This window comes from Lycium barbarum, chromosome 7 (assembly GCF_019175385.1).
Source record: "Lycium barbarum isolate Lr01 chromosome 7, ASM1917538v2, whole genome shotgun sequence".
Lineage (NCBI taxonomy): Eukaryota > Viridiplantae > Streptophyta > Magnoliopsida > Solanales > Solanaceae > Lycium > Lycium barbarum.
Window position 1 is genome coordinate 125,559,240 of NC_083343.1, and position 22,500 is coordinate 125,581,739.

At 34.9% G+C, this 22,500-nt stretch overlaps 2 protein-coding genes across 2 annotated transcripts; one reads left to right on the plus strand and one right to left on the minus strand.

Annotated features, from left to right (window-relative positions):
- The first annotated feature begins 3,666 nt into the window (after window positions 1–3,666).
- LOC132604201 (psbP domain-containing protein 3, chloroplastic) lies at window positions 3,667–9,066 on the plus strand. The gene is made up of 10 exons (XM_060317584.1): window positions 3,667–3,870; window positions 3,974–4,040; window positions 5,039–5,148; window positions 5,234–5,299; window positions 5,899–5,979; window positions 6,061–6,143; window positions 6,232–6,307; window positions 7,247–7,365; window positions 7,516–7,560; window positions 8,541–9,066. Exons 1-10 carry the CDS (start codon window positions 3,759–3,761, stop codon window positions 8,565–8,567), a joined length of 786 nt encoding a protein of 261 aa, XP_060173567.1. The 5' UTR covers window positions 3,667–3,758; the 3' UTR covers window positions 8,568–9,066.
- Window positions 9,067–9,078: 12 nt separating this feature from the next.
- Window positions 9,079–21,926, minus strand: LOC132604200 (AT-rich interactive domain-containing protein 6-like). Its single transcript, XM_060317583.1, has 15 exons — window positions 21,865–21,926; window positions 19,030–19,826; window positions 18,780–18,934; window positions 18,653–18,692; window positions 17,422–17,474; window positions 16,650–16,695; window positions 15,753–15,842; window positions 14,473–14,595; window positions 14,315–14,360; window positions 14,002–14,074; window positions 11,288–11,354; window positions 11,154–11,204; window positions 9,968–10,060; window positions 9,433–9,524; window positions 9,079–9,312 (listed from the first exon to the last, which is right to left on the minus strand). Exons 2-15 carry the CDS (start codon window positions 19,816–19,818, stop codon window positions 9,177–9,179), a joined length of 1,854 nt encoding a protein of 617 aa, XP_060173566.1. The 5' UTR covers window positions 19,819–19,826; window positions 21,865–21,926; the 3' UTR covers window positions 9,079–9,176.
- Window positions 21,927–22,500: the final 574 nt, after the last annotated feature.

The following is a 22,500-nucleotide window of genomic DNA, read 5'->3' on the forward strand; positions in this document are numbered from 1 at the left end:
GATGTTTGACGCAACACTTACAATACTTGAAATACACTGATGAAGAGATTATTGCGCAAGTCATTTGAGTGGAAGAACAAGAGACCACGGATGCAGAAGGTGACAACGAAAGTGCTAATGAAGAGTCTTAACTCACTGCTACTTGGGTGAGATAGAAGAATCAATTATTGAGTTTTTAGACAACCTTCAAGGAAAAGCTATTGAGTTCCCTTTTGCTGGAAGCTCGGACTAAAATCTTCATAAATTCAAGCGGTATATTATCACTAAAAGACTAGAATTTACCAAATAACCTACAATTGTAGAATTTTTACGTCAAACTTAAAATATTTAAATTTTCAATGTATTTTAAATGCATATGTTCCTTAAATTTTAATTCTTTATTGGTACGATACAACTAGTTAATGCATTTATTAGTACTTTATTAGTCTTTTCAATTGTAATTAATGAAATATGAAAATCAATTGACATTTTAAAATTAACAAGTATTTTGTTTTCATTTATAACATAAAAGTGTAGAAAAATAATTTTTACGTATTTTTTATTATAATAACAGCTAAATGAGATCTACATATCAAATGTCAGTATACATAAATAACAGCAGCCCACTATAGCAGCCATGAAATTTCCAGACAAACATTGTCATTATAGAGAAGTTTGACCGTATAAAAAACATAATATTGCATTCCTTAATTTAGTGTAGAAGATGAATGTGATAAGTTTTGCGAGTTAATCCTATCAGTAGCCTTTTTACATTCATATTTAGGAATAATTTCATAGACCTTTTTCAGATTTGGCTTCATAAGCTTATCTCCTTCATTGTTTATGTTTATGATATTACATGCATCTTCGTTGTTTTTTTTTTTTGTTTTTGGTAACAATTCTTGTAACCTATTTATTAATATAAAATTATTATGATTTGACACAACAACTGACTGAAACATTTAAAAAAAAATATTACAGTAGATTGATAATTCATGCAAAACAAATATCAGTATGATGTATTCTCTAAATATTAATATAATTGATTCATAGAGTGAAGAACTTATATTGCCAATCTCAATTAATTTGGACTGGCCCAAGGCACAGTTAGTTTATTGATAGTGTTAACTGTTAACAAAGGAATTTTTTTTAAAAAGCAAAAGTATCTAAAATTCGAGGAGAAAATTTGTCTTTCTGGGAGTACTGCACAAAATTAAGAAATACACTAGTGTTTGCTTTTTTAGAGTGAAATACTTTACAATTCAAAAATAGCTGTAAAACAATTATAGCTTAGTGGTGATTGATCTTTATCTACCTTGACTTTTGATACTATATGCCATATGCTAACCTAATATGTGCTTGAGACCTGTGTCCTCACCACTAGCCTTGTCAAAGGTAAAGTTTAGGTTCAAGGATGAACGTAATTGGTTTAAATATGATAAGCTAAGTCATAAGCTTGATTCTTCTATCATATCATAAAAAACATACCAGGGAAAAGCTAAAATAAGACCGAAAGTCCTAATGATTATCGAAATCAATTTGGAATATCCGAAAAAGTCATCATTTAATAATTAGTGTTATTTGCCTTGCTGTCCTACCACAAAGAAGGCTACTATATCCACATTAAGGTAACAAGATTCAGATATACGGGCCCTTATACCCAAAATATATGAGTTGATCAGACTGCGCTACGCCTCGCTTCACCGACCTAAAGCATAGATCCACCCAAGTTATAAATACTCAAATTGAACTCGTCCAAGAGGACACAGCGGTGCGAGTGCCCCTAGTTACTTAATCGTATTCAATTTCTATCGCGCCTTAGCTTGGCCCAGTATACTCCCAAAGGATCAAAACCTTCTACGGTCCATGTTGGATTTATAGCATGTACATTTCCCATTAGTCTAGGATTCTGACTTCGTGCCAGGACCTATGAGCTAAGGGGCAGTCTTAGGTAGACAATTTTAATCGCTATTTCACAAGGCAATCCACATCGATGTAATGAAATTGAAGGACCCACGACAATGATAGAACATTCTAAATAATCAACTCGTTTGCCAAGTAAAGTCTCACAAAATCTTCCCTCTTTGCCTAAGAGAATGTAGCGTACAGTACAAATAGTTCAAGCTAAAATTGATTATTGCTCTTATCAGGGGCAGACCCACCTTGAAGGGTGGGGGGACACTCAAGGTGGGTGGACACTTGTCCCCCGTAACTTTGGAAAAACCCCTATATACATATATTTATATATCTTGAAAAACTATATTATATTTTAAAAGGACCCCTTAAACATAATTGCTAGAGTAGTTCAGTTGGTAGGAGCGCCCCTGAGCTGATGCTCATCGATCGCGACCCGAGTTTGAATCTCGGTTCCTACAATTATTATTATTTTTAAAATTTGTGCAGTTATCTGCTGTACAAACTTGCGTCTAATGCAGATTTTTTTTTTTTTTAATCTTTTTATTGTTTAGTCCCCCTCCCATTTTACTTTTTCGATAAATTCCTCCCCCCAAAAGCCCCAAATTTCGAAAGATCTTTTCCCACTTCCCACTCATCTTTTCCCAATGTAATAAGCAAAAAGAAACTCATTTGGCTCTCTCCATTCTCAAACCCTTCTTCCATTCTCCCATTATCAAGTTTCTCACAAATCACTAAGTGAGGAACGTCACCCATAGGCGAATCTATTGTCGATATTCATTAATTTCTCTAGCAATCGAATTCGAGCCAATGATCGGACTTCTCTTATAGTAAAGTTTTCCCTTCTTTTTTAGTGATTAATATAGATTACTTATTTTATAACTATATAATAGTATTTGATTATTAGAGATTGAGGAATACATAACTTTATGGATTTAATTTAATTAAAAATTGTATTATCTTATACTAAGCCCTAAAATCTTATTATATTCTTAAATTTGGGATTTTGTACAATCAACTTAAGGTCTTGAAAAGTCAGGTTTGTTTTTATTTTTCAAATGGATTTGGGAGAATTTATTGGTTATTTATCCTCTTTTTAATAATATAATGATGATGATGAGCCTAAGATGAATTACGTAGTACTATTAGTGATTTTTTTTTAAATAATTGTTTAGTTTGTTACTTTGAGAAGGAAGTATTTGCAACTGTAAGCAATGATGCTACTATTGACCATTTTCAAAAAATAAAACGTGTCGAGTTTAAGTATGAATTGATGATGTACTTTTATTATATTAGTACCAAATTAATTATATTTGATAATATTGAAATTTGTACTTTGCTACTGTAATCAATCAGTTTTTTAAGAGTCGCACGCCTAACTAATTTGTCGCTAGTAATTGGCGCTCTAAAGATAATGGTCTCCTATTGCGCTCAAATCCTAGGTCCGCCTCTGACTCTTATACGGATCAAACTATTTATGGAGAATTGGACATCAGGTCGGAGGCGAGAACTTAAAAGTGAATCATTCAAATGAGTGATGTTTGCGTCAAATCATATCCATTTATTATGATTTAATGACGCAAGAATATATATTAATTAATCATCATTAAAAGAGTAACCACATATTATGCATCTTTTTAATTGGGAAAGTAAATGGTAGAAGATCTTTTCATTGATAAACTGCTTCATACCTATTTTTCACTTTGATAAAAAAAAATTAAAAAAAACCTTAAAAAAGAAAAAGGAATAAAAAGACTGCCAGAGTGGAACTTCCAACTGTTTCTCTAAGGAATATCAGAAAACTGGTTGGTTGAGAATTGGATTTGGTGGACATAGAAAAATCTCTAATCCTTCAGAAAAAAAAAATGGCGACTCTTTCATGTTCATCTCCTTCTTTGAATTACCAGCAACAAGCCTTTCTTCTTCACCATTCCCATTTGCCACGTGTCCCCTCAAACACTTGCAGTCTTCTTAAAGGTTCAATGTTTACTTGCATTATCATTCTTTATCTTCTTTGAAAAGTAGCATTACATTAACTCCCACTAGTTTTTTTTTTCTCTTCTTTCTTTCACTTGTTCAGGTCTCAAGAAAAATGGAAACCCAAGTATCTTCTGCTGCAAGAACACTGTACCTGATTCAAGAACAGGGTAATCTTTCATTTTCTTTCTTATTTTTTTTTCGGGTCAATTGAGCTTTACATGCTGTAACAATAAGGAATAATACATAAACAGACTCTTAAACTTGTCCTCCAACTTTGGGTGTGCACATACACAAATGCTGATGTGGCACATAAATTTTCGAGGCGTCTATACGATCATTTTGTATATTGGAGTGTTCAACTGACAAAGTGGAGACAAGTTGAGGTGCCTACTTGTGCACACCTAAAGATGGAGGGCTTCCTTGGTAGCTGAGGCCAAATTTGAAGGCCTGATTATGTATTTTGCCTTTTTGATAACTATGGCTCCCGGGCTCTCTTGCATACACCTCGACTCGACTTCCATTGGTACCTACCTGCTACTACTTTACACGCTGTAACAATAAAGTTACTAAACTTTACGCAATATAGCACAATAGTCAATCCTTTTTTTATTTTTATAACTGTGGTATCTAGACCAGTTTACACGCACCTCGATTACTTTCATGGGTACATGGTACTTCCCACCTAGTGTTTTTGCCAGTAAGGTCAACTTGATGGATAGATTTTGTTGATATAGCGGATAAAGTTTAGTTGTTTAGTGTTACAGTGAATAAAGTCAGTAACATTAATCACCAAACTTCACTCACTAACTGAATTTCTACCTGCTATAACAGTACAAACCCAAATGTATTTTGTCGATTAAAGTAACTCAACTTTATCCACTATAGCAATAAAGGCACAAAATTTTACCCGTTATAAGTTATAACAGTAAAGTTAAAAAAACTATTTTTGATCACATTAATGTTACTGGCTTAATAGTTGGTAGTGAGTAAAGTTTGGTGATCATACATGAAACTAACCTTATCTTTTTCTTGTTTGTGTTTTATTTTTCTCAGTTACCATGAACCGTTGTCAATTTTCAATATGCTAGATCAATGATCAGAATACATTTGTTAATTTCTTGATGTGTTTACCTTATTTGATTCTGAATTTTAAACATTTGGATAGTCTGCAAGTTAAAGAAGAATCTTTAACCAAGAGAAGAGAGCTCCTGTTACAAGCAGGCTCTGTTGCATTTTCTCTGTCCGCCTTTACTTCAATTGCATTGGCAGAGAACGGTACACTTTGATTAATTTTGTTGCTTTGAATATGCCCAGTATCCTTGAAAATGTATACTTGCTAAAAAGGGTGATGTTATTTCAGATGTCGCGGAGGATTTTCGTGTTTATATAGATGATGTCAACAAGTTTAAGATAACGATACCTCGTGGTAGGTTGACGTTCCATTTTTTCTTCTTGAATTCAAGTATATATTTAGGGTGTGTTTGGTATGGAGGAAAATGTTTTCCTGTTTTCCTGTTTTCCCTTGCTGGTCAAAATATTTTGGAAAAGATTTTCTCTAGGAAAACAAGTTATTAAAAATAAGAAAAATGACTTCCATTTGAATTGGAAAAAGAAGTTCCATAAGCCTCCCTACCCTCCAGTGCCCCTAACCCCCACTCCACCCCCACCTCTATAGTGTTTTCCTGGATTACATATAAATGTTTTAAGGACAACACCTTTTTGCTTACTTACCGAACATTAGAAAATAAGTAAGAAAACCACTTATTTTATAAGGAAACATTTTCCTTCTTACCAAACACACCGTTAGTTGCTCTTCATCAATATATCCATATGCAGAAGACGGATAATTATGATTTCAACATTTTTTAATCTCTGATACCTGTTAATTCTGTAATAACTTAGAGAATTGGCATGTAAAATGTGGGAACAAGGATTTTTTTTGGCTTAGATATTGACATGTAGAACTTGAAAAATTTCGTAGTTGGTGAAAGAAATATTGATAACAAGCTGAAGAATTACTTGTAGATTGGCAAGTAGGCGCGGGAGAAGGTGATGGAATAAGGTCGCTCATAGCTTTCTATCCTCAAGAAGCTTCTAACTCAAATGGTATTAGTTGGACATTATGATGAGTTGGTTGTTTAAGCCTCATTATTATTGTCTATAAACTCGATCATCTTGTTGCTTCAGTCAGCATTGTAATCACAAGCCTCGGTGCTGATTTCACTAAATTGGAATCTTTCGGGAAAGTTGATGAATTTGCAGAGAATCTGGTGAGGTTCAATCCATCTTTACTTTGAAAAACTCTCATGTTCTTTTTTTTTTTTGCTTCTTACTTCAGTCCTCGATGATTTTTAACAGGTTAGTGGATTCGACAGAAGCTGGCAAAGGCCGGCGGGGGTGAAAGCAAAACTCATCGATAGCAAAGCTTCTAAAGGTATATAACACAATCTAAAACACTCGCTAACATTTCATTGAAGAAAACACTTTTTAATCGTTTGTAATTATACAGAAAAGTGCTCGGGCAAATAGATCTATAACTTTTGGTATAACAATGATTTTGGTCATAGTTGAAATTTGGAGCTTCTTAAACTTTTATTGGAGCTTAAAATTTAGGCTTTCAATTTATTTCCATTAACTTTCTGCTAAGAACCCTAGTATAGCATGGATCTTCAAATGCCACGAAAAGTCATTCTGAGGTTTTACTCATAAATCAATCACGGTTTGTTTATAAAACAATGAAATGGATGCTTAATATAGTGTCTACGCAATCACAAAGTGCTTACAATTTATTGAAATCCATACAGACTTAACGAAAGATAGGGTAGGATGGAAGAAAAGGTGATACCAATTAGTCAGGAATTTGTTTTAGTCATGTTAGTACGTTTACTTTGACTATTTGAGATTTTTATGCCAGTTGAAAATATAGAAAATTTCTAGCTCATTTTATTCTTAATTTTGTTTTGTATAATGTTGGCTGAATTTAAATAGAGAAACATGGTCAGTAAGGATTCATATACCCGACCCCAATTTGTTGATACATTAGATGTTGCACTAACAAGCACCACCTTTTCCTATTGTATAACTAAACCATTTTGAGAAAGTAAAACTTCAATAACGATAAACATCAAATGAATGAGAGCACGCTTTCCCTTTACAATGGATAAGAGAGTATATCCTCCATCCATTCAGAATAATAGATCTAGCTTAATTTCAGAAACCAAGTGATTTCATCTCACTGAAGCAGTTATGACTTCCCATTTCCTTTGCTTGAAAGCTTGGAAGTTTATACTTGAACATTATTTAAGAATGTCTGATTTTTTGAGGTAATTTCAGTTTAAGGTTGCTGATGTGTGTCATTTGTCACTCTTATCAGGGTTGTATTACATCGAGTACACTCTCCAAAATCCGGGTGAAAGTCTCAGACATCTATTTTCCGTGCTCGGGATAGCAAACAATGGGGTTTACAATAGGCTGTATACTCTCACTGGACAGGTCAGCTTAACGAAGCAAAAAGACAAGCATTAAACTTACTTTGGCTTTTTTATTTATTTATTTATTACGAGAGGATGATGAATAGTGTGATAGATTTCTCTTTACTAAGAGACTGTAAAATTGATCTTAAGATTTAAATTTATCTTGCAGTTTATAGACGAGGAGGCAGAGAAATATGGTGCCAAAGTACAGAAGGTATAAGAACATTTTCTTCTTCTTCTTCTTCTATTGTGTGTGCTAGTTTTTGAGTGAAAATATGCATCACAAAAATGTCTATAGTTCCCAAAAGGTAGGTATTTAAGTGTGTGTAATTTTTTTCGTAAAGCATGTATAGGTATGAATGTGACTACTTGATATAGATGGAAACTTACGTTAGAAAAATAAAGGATATCTCAAAAGGAAGTGTTCCTCATAGATTAGGAAGAGCTCTCTTTTTTACTTTATAAGGAACTGTGCTTTAGTGGCCATGTAAATAGCTAGAAAAAGAGTGTGCTCGCGCACATGAAAAATAGGCATGGAGGCAAAAAGCTGCGTACCTTGACTGAAATATTTCCACAGTTTTACCATATCTGTCATCTACTTTCTAAGCCTGTTTATTAAATTGGATTCAGTTAGATCACCAAGTCCAGCGACGAAATAGGAAAAACTCTCAATATGGTGACCTTAATTTTAGAACATTTTATGATTTCTTAAGAGAATTCTTAATCCCAGAAATGATATTAATGTTTCTTTTTTCTGTCCCTAAGAACTTATCAAGATTCCGAGAGCTACTACTTACTACTATATGTTAATTCCTTTCAACACCCAAACTCTTCTAAAAGAAAACGAAGGATATCGTGTTATTTGGTGAGAGGCAAATGTACTATCCTTGCCTTTTCACAAACCATTGGGAACTATTAAGAACGCTTCTCAGAGAAGTTTGACTTTACTTTTTTGTTTACGAAGTAACTCTACCAAGAAAAGAACAGATTGCTCCTCTGAATAAGTTTACATCAATAATTGTGTGTCGCAATGTCTGTTTTGAAATCTTTGTCGTTTTGTTGTTTGATAAGCAAGAATTTGTGCATTAATGATTAAGCTAATCATCTAGTCTAATGTTATATCCAAGTGGATCCAAAAGTATTGAACTTCCATACGTTTGGAATCTTTCGTCTGAACTTTCTTGCACTGTGCAGGCTGTTTCTTCTTTCAGATTTATATGATGACACAACAGTGAGCGATATCACAAATTTTGGCTTGAGCTTCTGGTGTGCTATTTGGTGAAAGGCAAATATCGTCGGTGATATCAGGACAGTGGAACCTCCAAACCCCAGATAGGAATATAATTAAAGTTCTGAGTAACTTATATTATGGTGACTCGGGAAAAAATGGAGCTCGTCATGAACCAACCACTTGATCAATGTTTTTTGATGAAGACTACTCGGCTAATATTAGAGTTAGTATTTGCATATATTGATACACCAAAACTGTAGGCTGTTTCAATAAATATGACCTTGGTGCAGATGTCTTACGCCCAAATTCTGAAACTGCAAACACTTCTATAGGGTGTCACTTGGCCAGTGTGAGAACCTCCAAGAATTTGGTGCTCAAGTGAATGTCTTTAAGGTTTTGATTATGTATTTGTATTTTCCTCAGGACCTTAATCAGTTTTTGAGCTTTATAGTCATCAATGAAGAATCAGACTGATGAATGTAAACCTAATGCACTGAATAGTTATTTGAAATTTGTCTGACCAAGAGGATCTCTTACAAGCTGTTAAAATTGCCAAATGCTAAAAAGAGATAAATTAAAGTAGTAAGGCAACATTACTGTCACGACAGCATGCAACTCCTAGCTATTTTCATCACAAATCCATTAGTCCTAGAAAACAGCCTACGTAAATACTGGGGCGGCTGAAGCCGAAAATGCCTCCTCTGCTGTCTGGGCCTTACCTTCAGAGTTTTTGACCTACGGAGCGTCAACAACTAATTTGTTCAAAACAATGACACACAATTCCAACAACTAAGGCCTAGCATTCACAATGTTGTCAACTACCAATGCTCCTGCTTTGTCAACTCAGATATTTACCGTGCAAAGGGTACACGAACAAATAGACGCCCATGAAGGCTTACAACAGCAGAAGTCTGAAGCGGATCGATTCTAGCAGGTAAGCTGACAACCTGAAAAAAAAAATTGGGTCAACTTACAGAATGGAGTTCCTTCGAGATTATTCCAATTGTTCTAACAACCACAATTATTAATTCGCACAAATTAGAATGGAGTTAACCATAATATGAGAGAACATAGGTGTATAGCAACTAACACTGTAAGAAATAACTTTTCTACCAGGTAAAGAGCAGACGACAAATGTGAAAAATAGAAAGAACACATGAAAAACTCTGAAATTTTAGACCAATGAAAAAGAAATGGCGAAAAAATCAATTTAATTTTGTTTCTTCAGCCCTAAATGACAGAGAAAAGTTGGTGTCTTCAAAGTTCTATGCATGACAGTTTCTCTTTCCAGATAAAATCGAGATCCAGAACTGTGCTAAAATATGACAAGTAAAGCAAGGATAGTTGAATTCCTCTATCAAAGTCAAAATCAACAAATAGCAATGTGTACCTTCTTGAAGGCTGTAATACCCCAAGGATTGTCAACTTGCTCCGGCTGACCAGTAATGACCAGGCGACCAGCTGGATCAGATTGAACGCGTACCTATATTCACCACGAAGTAAGGGCATCAATGCTTCGTGATGGTGTAAAATGGATGGAAAAAAGGAAAAAGAAACACAATTTAAATAATTTTTCAGCCAATTTCTTGAATATTGTGGGGTCTTATGATGCTAAATTTCTAATTATCTATGCTGAAATTTTACACTAAAACTGAAGTATGATTCATTGAAATACAAGTTTGTAAAAGCTAGCAGGTTAATTAAGTCACTATCACAAGTTATGACAGCGATAAATTTTAAGAAAAATAAAAGAAACACCAGACTCTTTGGAGAGAAATATCTAAGAAGTTGATCCTTAATCTCTTAGAATTGTCAAGAAAAGAAAAAGAAAATTTTATATGGTAGTTTTAATTGGAGTAACAATAAATTGTCTTAACACTTTCGATCATCTTTACGTACTTTATGCCATTGGTTCACCTGGCCAGTATCATAGGCATATTAGAAATCCTCCAATGGAATTTTTAATGAGATACAGCATAAGGATTAGGAAGTTTCACTTAGTCAGCTGGCAGGACGTTACATAACCAAGAAAATGTGGTGATCTCGTGGTAAAAGAGCTTCGAGTTTTCAAGAAGGCCCTATTAGGAAAATGATTATGGAGATTTGGGATTAAGGAGTATGTTCTATGAGGTGATAGCAGACAAGCTGTTGAAGGATGGAGGACTAAAATCACACTTTCTGAGTGCAGGTTTGGAGGAATAATATAAGAGGAAGCACAGACTTTCGGCACATCAACTTCAAAGTAAGGGATGAAAGCAGAATCAACTTTTGGAGTCGCATGTGGTGTGGAGAAAGGACCTTGACACTCACATTCCCGAACATATATAGTACATCAAACCAAAAGGAGATGACAGTACAAGAAATCCAAAGGTTGTAAGAAAGGCCATCCCAGCATTTCTAGTACAACTGGATACTCAATGATTCCAAGCGACAAGGCATACACATCAATGAGTCCGTGTCCATTATACTGAAAACTACCACGCAGAGTGCCCTTACATACAATATATCATGACAGCACACACATGAAAACAAACTGAATGCACTTGATGGAAACATGTAGCACGATTGGTATATACCTCCTCTCGCAAAAGCCCAGGCACCAGTGCATACACCTCAAAGCAATCTTTCTGTTTGCATAAAATCATTACAAATCACATGGAGGAAGTGGAATGCATAATCCAGAGGCTCTTTTATTCTGAGAGGAACTTACTGTTTCACGAATATTGATTTTCACCCAATCAGCAGGGGGTCCAACATCAACAACTGTTGTAACCAACCTGGCAGATGGAAAGCAATTTAGCTTTACTTCAGAAACAGAGAAACCAAAAACACAGAGGGGAGAGCAATGCTCTTGAAATTCCTAGTACTCTTCTTTTGGGTGATAACAACTGCTGGTGTACAATATATTGATTCAAATATCTCAAAATAGTGAAATTTTTGTCATCCTGAAGCAAGCCTATCCATTATGAAGTCGGTCTTCCATATATTGAGAAGAAGAATAAGCTAGGAAGGTCAAAAGTTAGAGAATGCACGTGAGGATGTCCTCAATCCTACGAGTCCTAATACAAATGATTGCCTCATTCCATTTTAGGAGGTATTTCATTGCTTGGGCATTCAAACCACCAGCAACAACAACATACCCAGTGTAATCTCACAAGTGGGGTCTGGGGAGGGTAGAGTGTGCGCAGACCTTACCCCTACCTGGGCAGGTAGAGAGGTTGTTTCCGATAGACCCTCGGCTCAAGTAAGGAAGAAATACAGCAATTATGAAAACATAAGCAGTAACAACATCAGGATACCAAGAAAACTAAAGCAGAAGCGACGACAAGTAGTAATAGAAAACTAAGAATAAGAAATGATAAAAAAAGACAAGTTGCTCGAAGAAAACAGTTTACAAGCGGCATTGTTACAGATAACCTACACAATAATATGATTCTCTACAAATAACACCCACTTTCTATATTGACAGGAACAACTTCGGTGCATCAAAAATTCACTAGAAACAAAAGACAAGCTTTCATCTGTTCACCGTCAAGCTCCAAATCTTTATAGGAGTAATGATATTCACTAATCCATTAAGATGCAACCAAGATAACAATTGTAATCCCAAACTAGTTAATGCCGACTATATAAATCATCTATGTTCCAACTTTTTATGAACTCTGTGTTTGGGCCAGCTAACGCGCACCTCAATTATTCCACCGGCTACTTGTTACCTCCTACCAACACAAGTACTAGGTAAACCTGTCCACCAACGAGAAGAAATCACCTAGTGTTTTTTTGACTCCACAGGAATTTGAATGCTGGTTTCCAAAGTTTGCACTCACTTCATTAACCAATATCCTACGCCATTCATATGGATCATCTATTTCCATTTTGCTCTATTTCGGCCCATTTTAAACGAAGGGATATTTAATAATTTGTCTATTTAAGTAAAATTTGGGGTTCTCTAAGGGTAGAGATTATATAAATCTGACACTTATCCCTACGCTAAATCATCAACCAAGCTAAGAAAAACTCCAAGCAAACTTTGAACCTAATGTAAGCAGACCACCAACAGTTAAACCTTAACCTCAATTAGTTGGTAACACCGATATAATCTTTCGTTTTCAATGTGCCTCTGCTCTTATCGAAGTCTTGAATTTCAAGAGATTTAACTTCCCTCCATATCATTTTATGTTTGTCTCGTCCTCTTTTAAAATCTTCAATCATCACAATGTTGCAACTATCAACCAATTCATATAGATGACATATAGGACATCGTCAAACCATCTCAAGCAACCTCCTCTTGGTTTATCATTTATATGTGTTGCTTGCATCTGGTTATCCAATGTGATTACTTCTAATCTTGTCTAGCCTTGTATTAGTCACACATCCATCTCACTGGTCACATACTCACATTCTAATAAACTTAATCGTGTGGAAATATATGACCTTAGGACACAACATTCACTCCAATATACATAGTTAATCCCACAATTGTTTCATTGAATTTGTCGTTTGCGTTGGTACGTATTCCTATCGCACAACATCCTCGTAGGATCCTCCTTTTGGCCATTCTATTTTAATATGTAGTACTCTATATATGGAAGACATAATTAAATCCTGGTTCTTTTTTAAGGCATTTCTGGGCTGCAAATAAATTGGAGGAAGAGTCATCTTTACCCAAAATGAAGGATCTCTATAAATGTGGTGAAATTTAGAATTGCAAGATATCCATATCACATATTCACAGGCTAAAAGGAAACAAATGCACATAAGTTAGGTTTTCCAAAAAGATACTTAATTACTTTTGCCCGACCAAAAGAAATATACATGCACAGGCCTTTAGCCTAATGGTATATTCTCTTGGCAAGATATAAATTTTATCCGTACATGACTTTGCAAAAGAGGATTGTAACTCCTTTCTAGAACAGGCCCAACAACAACGATGCCTCCATTCCCAGCAAGTTGGGGTCGGGTGTATGAAACCATTTAAGCCTGTCTAAGTCCAAAATCCAATATTGTAAAATTCTAGTTTCTCTAGCACTAGAAGTTCTCTATATTTTCTATTAACATTTTTTAGGATGAAAGTTCTCTATATTTTCTATTAATATATAAGTCTCTAACAAGACTAACAGACTCCTAGATAACATCAGAGCTAAAGCAAACAAACAAGCATGCGTGGAACTTAATCCCAACTAATTAGCATCGCCTTCCATTCTGCCCTATGGTGAGTTGAAACTGGATGCAATTTAAAAGACCTACCCACCAAAAGAACATACTATGATTAAACAAACAAATGCAATTTCAAATGATGGAGTGCAGAAGATATGAAGTACCACTAGCATTTATTATGAAATATACTAGATTTCAACAAGATTACTTAAGTTTGACTTAAATAAAAACATTAGAAGAAAAGATCAAGATAAACTATGACTTAACTGCTTAGATGTTTCAGTTCGTGTCGCCTTCACAGAGTGTTCCACTTCATATTGTCTCTTGTGTTTAAGAGAACCTGAATGCAACAAGAAGTTCTGTCATGGGCACCATTCCTTATTATTATAACATTACTTAAAGCAAGATCAAAAGTTTCCAGGTGATGATCTTGATATAGTTAAAGTGTTAACTAACCAACCACTACGGCCCAAAAATTTGCAGAATGCCAGACTTCATATTGGGAAATGTTGAGGGAAAAGAGCTCAATGATAGGGATATGAAGAAGCGAAGTTGGCAAAGATTTGACGAAGAATCTTACCAATGTTTTTGAGGTTCTTCTCACGCTTTGGCATATTGTTGGTATTCTTGTCCCATAAAAGATAGAAAAACACCAAAATTACTAATACATGTCAATAGACATGATCAAACGTTAAAAGACCAATGCCCAAAGAACACTACAAAGTTTCAGCAGCAGACCTTTACAATTGGCTCACCAACCTCACGATAACCAAGGCGGCGCTGTTCATGCCATCCTTGCATAGCTCGAGCAGCAGAATCTCTTCGTGCCCTTCCTGATGGGGAAGCTTGGTAACCACTTCCCTGCAGAATTACTTAAAACATGTCAGTTTTTTTTTTTTTTGTGTGCGTGTGTGCGTGTGTGTGTACATGTTACAAGGCTATGTTAGTTGATTAGATGAAGTAAAGACCATCTCCATAAACTAATTTTTATCAAAAAGGAACCAAATGCCCACTTGAGTAATTACACATATCTCAATACATAGAAGCTCATCAAAGCTTCTTCTAGATAAAAATGAGCGTTTCTGTTTCATTCAACTTCTTGTTGTATATTAAAATATGATGGTCCAATCTGACAACCCTTCAGACACTTTAATAGGGGGCTAGGGGCTCGGACTGAGGGACTGAGGTCTTTGACAGCAACTGTTTGTTGGCACTGCATTGCGGAGACAGCCATGAGGTGTGCTATAGCACCCACCAACTCCCCTCTACAAGTTGCCTCCTTCAGGAAGGTCATACCAGTATTATTATATAATACAGCATACCAATATCATTTCTGGTCCAACCCCACTTTCCTCAAAGACTTAATATACGAGTGCCCCATCACCCTACGGCAAGCTTGTGCTACCAAGCTCAGGGGGTTTTCTTCATTCATGTAGTTGAAAGAATGTTTTGCATATATAGTTGGGACTATCTTATATATGACTCTGGTTGAATCATGAATTCACTTTTTGTTATCTTTTTTTTTTTTTTTCTAGGGGAAGGTTATTGTCTTATAAAGCTAGCACTAAGGAAGTGTTGTAGTAATTTCAAGTGAGAAGAAAAATCCCTTAACAAATCTTACAGGGATTCAAAGATACTAAGTATTTATTTTGCTTCATTCACAAATTCCTCTTTTCACCAAAAAGAAAACAAAAGTATGCAATTTGAATTAAGTTGGCTATGTCTTCAAAACAACTGCATCCGTTTCCTTCCAAACCGTCCACCATATGCATGCTGGAATTAGTTTTATTTTAAAGTTTCCCTTATCCAAAGTAAGGCCAGACTGATTTCCCTTTAATTCATTAATTTATTCTTGCAGGTTCCAACTTAAAAACTGTAGGAAGAAGAAGATGTAGAAACTTTACTTGCACAAACGAAAGAAGGATCTCCATGATCAACTTTGAGAACTTGAGCAAAGTGGATATAACACAGCAGATGTGGAGAAACACAACATACCAACAATGTAAACACAAGTTTACCTCATTGTCAACCACCAATGAATCAGGAGGAGGAATAGGAAGTTGAAGCTCGCCGTTTTGTGTCTTATGCCTTTCATATTCTAAAAGTGCCTAACATGCAGAGGAATCAAGAGATAATAGAAAGTTTAGAAACAAAAAGTAAGAGACAGATAAGTTTTTAGCACAAATTCTATTCCAAAAAAACCATAGATGTATGGAGATGCTGTTCTTTATTCAACTTAAACATCTATTTTGGCACTTCAAATTGTGCAAGCTAACTAGCTAAGGAGAGTATATATATATATATATCGTCTCCAATAAGATAAAATGAGCGAGAAGGTGCAGCTTCCATCTCACAGTGATATCATCAAATGCCAAACCAAAGATGTAATGAAACCTAATTTAGAGAAGACAAAATGCAAAAACACAAAAATGAAAAGAAACAAACACAAACTATTAAAGTGACTTTATAGGCCTCACAAGAAGGTGGCTGCTAGTAAATTTGTAAGTTGATACTTCATCAAACCACCCACCAATTATTTTGAAAAGGTAAATATTTTTTCAATAATTGGGGAAATTGGTAAACCCCGTATGCAAGCTGTATACCAAAAAATAGAGAACCTATACAAAAACATGATCATCTACGAAAGACATCCAGTCATCTATAAAGCAGGAACCTCATAGGCGCACCAAAAAGATACTAGAGAAGGCTAATCCCTTAGATTTATTAAATCATTTTCTTAATTTCAAACACTCCCCCATTTTCTACTTCCATACAACCCACATCATGAGAGCTAACGTTCACAAACCACCTACCATTTCCCAAAAACCCACATTATACAAATATTAGCAACATGGTTGACAACAGTCGCGAATTATGCTAATAGCTATGAAGGGAAGAGAATTTCAGATTATTACCTTTTCATAGAAAATGCGGAATGTAAAAGACACGGTAGTGCAAGTCCTGCGAAAGAAGATTATCAGATCACCAACAAAAGCAGTTAGAGGAAGTCGTATAATAGTAGATAGAAGCTTCAGCATTGCTATTGTCTTATTCAGTTGATTTTCATTCCAGAACTTCTTATCTTGTTATTTTTCATTTATAGGACAAAAAGTTTCTATTTAGACTTCAAGTTCCCTGCAAGTTTAACACCAGAACCAATTGCCCACCACTCAGATATGCCTATAGGATCCCTGGTCCTCTATATTTGACAAAGACCTGTCACAAAGAAAGATGCAACTTCATTACCAGATCTAAAAATAGTGATTGCAATTATGTTTTCTTAGCACTTGGATCCTGGTGTTGGAATCTATGCTTTTTTTAATGGTACTTCGTGGTTTCTTCGTATTTTTTCTTAGTGGTTTTAATAGTAATTAAGGATTTGTACAGTTCATGAACAATTGCTCTTCTACCTCCTGATATTTTGTTCTAGCAACCAAGCAGCTTATTCCTCTCATATGTACCCAAAATATATTGTTCCATTTCACATCCACAAAATTTATATTGCTTGCAATAAAAAACCTTAAAATCATTGGCACGTCATCAGTAAAACAATGACAGACATCTCCCTTACATATACTGGGGAAGTTGATGCTTGACGAGAAAGAGCTATATTTTTCAGTGTATAGGAGAAATATTCATATCAAGTTGCCAAAACACAGAAATAAACAGGACCAACTAAATACTCACTTGGGGGGATTAAATGACTCTCCCACTTGCCGCCACAACTTGGATCCAGTTACCTATATAGATAAAAGTAGCTTAATAGTCCACCATCAAAAGCACATGAGAATAGTATAAAATTCATCTCACAACATAATTAGTCATTAATTAGTCCACCTACTGACAACAAAATACACAACCACCGCTTGGAGTTTTCTTTAAACCAAACTACTGAGCCACACCGCTTATTTCTGAAAATCTTAACTCTATGAAGAGTATACAATCTACGCAGAAAAATCTCCTTTTCTTGTATTACAGATCTAAAATTAAAAAATATCTTCTGGCCTTAATAGCTTAAACTTTAAGATGAGTAGGTAGCAAGAAGTAATTCTAGGTTCCAGACTTCCATTCTCATTCCACCTATCAAGGAAATATTTCCATGTGCTTGACCCGAGAAAAAGAATCAGACTCACAGATTAGGGACGTGATGTGACCTAAAATAAATCATTGAATAAATTAAGAATACCCTCCCTAACAACGCGAGGTCCGCACACTGATATTTTCGGAAAGATAAACATAGCCATCCAGGTCCGAGGATGCTTTGGACACGACTGTGTAACAGCAGCAAAAAGCCTTTAACAAAAATGACCACATAAAATCATGGTTAACCAAGAACTAAGTAGTTCCTTGACTTGATACACTTGATTGTTGACCCACCGCTCCTGGTTAGCCAACGACATGTTGGGAAGTGGCTAATATCCTCTGTGGTTCTTGATTCAATTAACAAAATAAAATATCCTCTGCAGTTCACTTTAGAAGGAATCCTTCAACCTCTAATTGGAATTGGATTAAAATAACTCGAGTGAAAATCAGGCCTTGCCACTATAAGCCCATTTGATTACACTTTCAGCTAAATGAAATAAATATTATGGTATATTCCACTGGACCAAAGCGACTCGATTAATTGAAGAAAATGCTTGAGAACCTTATTAAGAGACCACGAGAATTAAGCACTGAAATAATCCAAAGAACTTGAGAGCAACATAATAGGAAGGGCAGACAGAATTAGAAGAGAAGAAATAGATTACACACCATGAACCAACACTAACCAAGCAAGTCCTCAGGAAAAGTTATAAAGTAAATTGGTGAAACAGAAGCGAAAAGGAAAAAATAATAATCAAGAGATGGCTGGAAATACTATAACTGTTGCAGTAAAAATGAGAACTGATCAAATACAAGTGCAGAATAAAAGGCCTACCCGGTCATAGCCACCCAATCTGATCACAGATCTCCATAACCTAGCAGCAAGAACATAAAAACATCTAATAAGTACCAGGGACAAGATAAGAATAAAAGGGCTCGACAATAAACCATGATACACTTACTTTAAGCAATTAAGTGGACGGCCATAAAACTTAGGTGGTTTAAATTCCATCGCCCTCTCCCGATAAAAGCTTTCAAGTTTTCTTATAAATGCAGCTTGATCCTCAGGGGACCCTTCATCATCCCCATCCTCATATTCATCCTCATCATCAGCCATCTAAATTTGAAGGGAAATTATTAATTTGAAAAGTTGAGCAATTTTCACCACATCTGTAGATCAATCAAGCACCAGGGGTATATCAGAGTATGTACCTTTGCTTCTGTAGAAGTATTCTTGGATGGTTTCCCCAGAAACTTTGGAGTAGCTGGTTCTGGCGTTTTTCTAATAGAAGTATCACTAACTTCATTTTCCGCTTTTGGTAACTCATCTGACCTAGCATCACCATCAGTGATAAGAGTTGCAGGATTTGTTTTAATTTGAGGGTCCTTTTTATCAACCATCATATCAATACCATTCTGATTGACCTCGTAGATTATTTTTTCACTCTGATGATCTTCCTTCACTTCTCCTTTATCAATTTTATGTACTTCATCATCAGGCATTTGTACATTATCACTAGCATCAGTAGTAGGTTCTTTGCTCTGCAGCACCACAGTTCCTTCAAGTTCCCCTTCTCCATTTTCATTCTTGTTCTGATTTTGTTCTTCTGATCTCTGCGTAATATTGTCATCTGCATCACCTTTAGCATTGTCTGGGCCTTGTGAGTCAATTTTTGTACTGTTTTTGTCATCATCGACTACATTGCCATGTGCCTCTGGCTGACTCCTAGAGTTGAGCTGGTCCTCTATCTCACTTCCATTTGAATCACTTTGATCCTCTGGCCTGTCATCAGCATTGCATTCGTTTTCCACTATACTAGAATTCTTTTGCTCTTTAACTCCATTTATACAGCTCTTAGCCCCACTCTTACTGTTGCTATTTGGGTCTTCCGTCTTGACACTGTTTTCATACTTGACTGGTGACTCATTGGACACTTGGCCATCACTAGCAGGGACCGTCTTTACAACATCCTCCACCATCTCTACATCACTATTATCCATTCTGAAAACTAGTAACAGGCAACATATAATATGTATCAAATTTCAGCATTCTAATAGTCATCTTCTCAAGAAAGAGCAGTCAAAAGAAGAAAAATAAAGAAAGAAGGAAATACCACGTAGTCCAAATGAGCATGAATAACTTCAAAAAAAATGACATGCATCATTACACTAGCTATATGATTTTATACAAATTTCATAACTTCATTTCAAATTCACAGCCACTAATAGTCTAATATAACTCGAAACCTAGTCCAATCAAACACTATCAAATAAAAAAAGGGATCAACTAATAAAATCCACAAGCGCGAACATGCATGCCTCCACACACAAGAAAAAAACCCTAGTTTCTCCAAAAGAGAATTTCTTTGTTGTGGGTGGGGGGGGGGGGGGGGGTAAGAGAAAATTTAATCTTTCATTCCCGAATGTTACCTCTGAGCAGAATGACAACGATAAAAGGCCCAGTAGGCCAATGCATGGGGAAAAGATCAAAACTTTGTTCATATCTCAAGGGTGTTTAGCTTTAAAAAAAAATTGACATGCATCATTCCTCTAGTTATATGATTCTTAACAAATTACATAACTTTATTCCAAATTGAATTTTTTAATCAAGAAAAGGAACTTTGTATCAAAATTCATTATACAACCTTATTTCAAATTCATTTCTTTCACAGCCACTAATATAACTTGAATCCCTGTCCAGTCAAACTATCAAATTAAAAAAAAAGGATCGACTGATAAAATCCACAAGCGCGAAACTTGCATTCCTCCCCAAACACACACACACACAAAAAAAAAAGAAGAAACTTATGAGCAGAATGACAACCATAAAACGTCCTGTAGACCAATGCACGGGGAAAAGATCAAAACTTTGTTCATATCTCAAGGGTGTTTAGCTTAAAAAAAAAAATTGAGAGGCATCATTCCTCTAGTTATACGATTCTTAACAAATTTCATAACTTTATTTCAAATTCAATTTTTTAATCAAGAAAAGGAACTTTATATCAAATTCATTATACAACCTTATTTCAAATTCATTTCTTTCACAGCCACTAATATAACTCGAATCCTTGTCCAGACAAGCAGTATCAAATAAAAAAAAAACAGATCGACTAATAAAATCCACAAGCGCGAACTTGCATTCCTCCACACACACACACAAGAAAAAACCTTAGTTTTGACATGCATCATTCCAGTAGTTATATGATTCTATAAAAATTTCATAAATTTATTTCAAATTCACTATATATCATTTCTTTTCTTTCACAGGCACTAATATAACTTGAATCCTTGTCCAGTCAAACACTATCAAATACTTCCTCCGTTTCAATTTGTTTCTTTTACTTTCCTTTTAAGTTTGTTTCAAAAAGAATGTCTCTTTCCTTTTTTGAAAAGGCTTTATTTCCAACTTTCCACATGGCATGTTTAAGACCGCAAAATTAAAGGGCATTTTGATACATTCTACATATCTTTAATTTAAGACCACAAGATTCAAACGTCTTTTTTACTTTCTTAAACTCCATGTCAAGTCAAAACCAGACAAACAAAATTAAAACGGAAGGAGTATATCATTTATTTTCTTTCACTGCCACTTATATAACTCGAATCCTTGTCCAGTCAAACACTATCAAATAAAAAAAAAAAAAAAAAAGGATCAACTAGTAAAATCCACAAACACGAAACATGAATTCCTCCACACACACACACGCGCGCACACAGAGACAAGAAAAAAAAAAGGGATAATTTCAATAATATACAATCCAGCATAAAATATTACATCCACGTAGCCATATTTTTATTTTACATCCGCATAGCCAACTTTTTTTGTGCAACAGTGTTTATACACACCATATACACTCACTGTAGACAATGTATAAACCTTGTATAGAAGTGTATAATAATGTATAAAAGGGCTATTTCCGGTAAATATTTTCTCCAAATAGACATAGAGGGTTATTTTCCCAAAAAAAAAACCCTAGTTTCTTCAAAACAGAATATCTTGGGGAAAAAAAAGAAAGAAAAATTTAATCTTTCATTACCATACGTTACCTATGAGCAGAATGACAACAATAAAATGTCCTATAGGCCAATGCTTGGACAAAAGATCAAAACTTTATTCTATATCTCAAGGGTGTAAAAAAAAAAAAAAAAAAAAAAAAATCTAAAAAAAAAAACCACCAATGCAGACAGATAAACTGGTAAAACTTGCCTGAGCTTCAACAAATTCAGTAAATAAGTGAAATCTGAGACTAGGGTTTATTTGGTTAAGGAATTGAAGGTTTAAATATGAAAGAAAAGATTTTGAGTTTTATTATAGGTATATACCTAAAGGACCGCTCTGTTATTTTTGAAACGAAATTCAAAAAAATAAAAAATAATACTGCCAAGTGGCAAAATGCATAAATAATTAATTTAAAATTTGAGTTTCACTAAAATAAGTAACTAATCTTATCCATAAAAAACACCTAAACCCAATAACCCACGTGTTTGAAAAACAAAAACTACTCTTTAACTCAATCACCCACGTTTGACTTGATGTACTAGAATGGCACTTATATATTGAGCACTAGAATACCACCTAACTATCAATATTTTTTTCATAATATGTTAAACACACAAAACTCTCCTTCTCTCCTAGTTGGCATATCATGTCACATAAAATTCTATTTTTTTTTAATAATAATG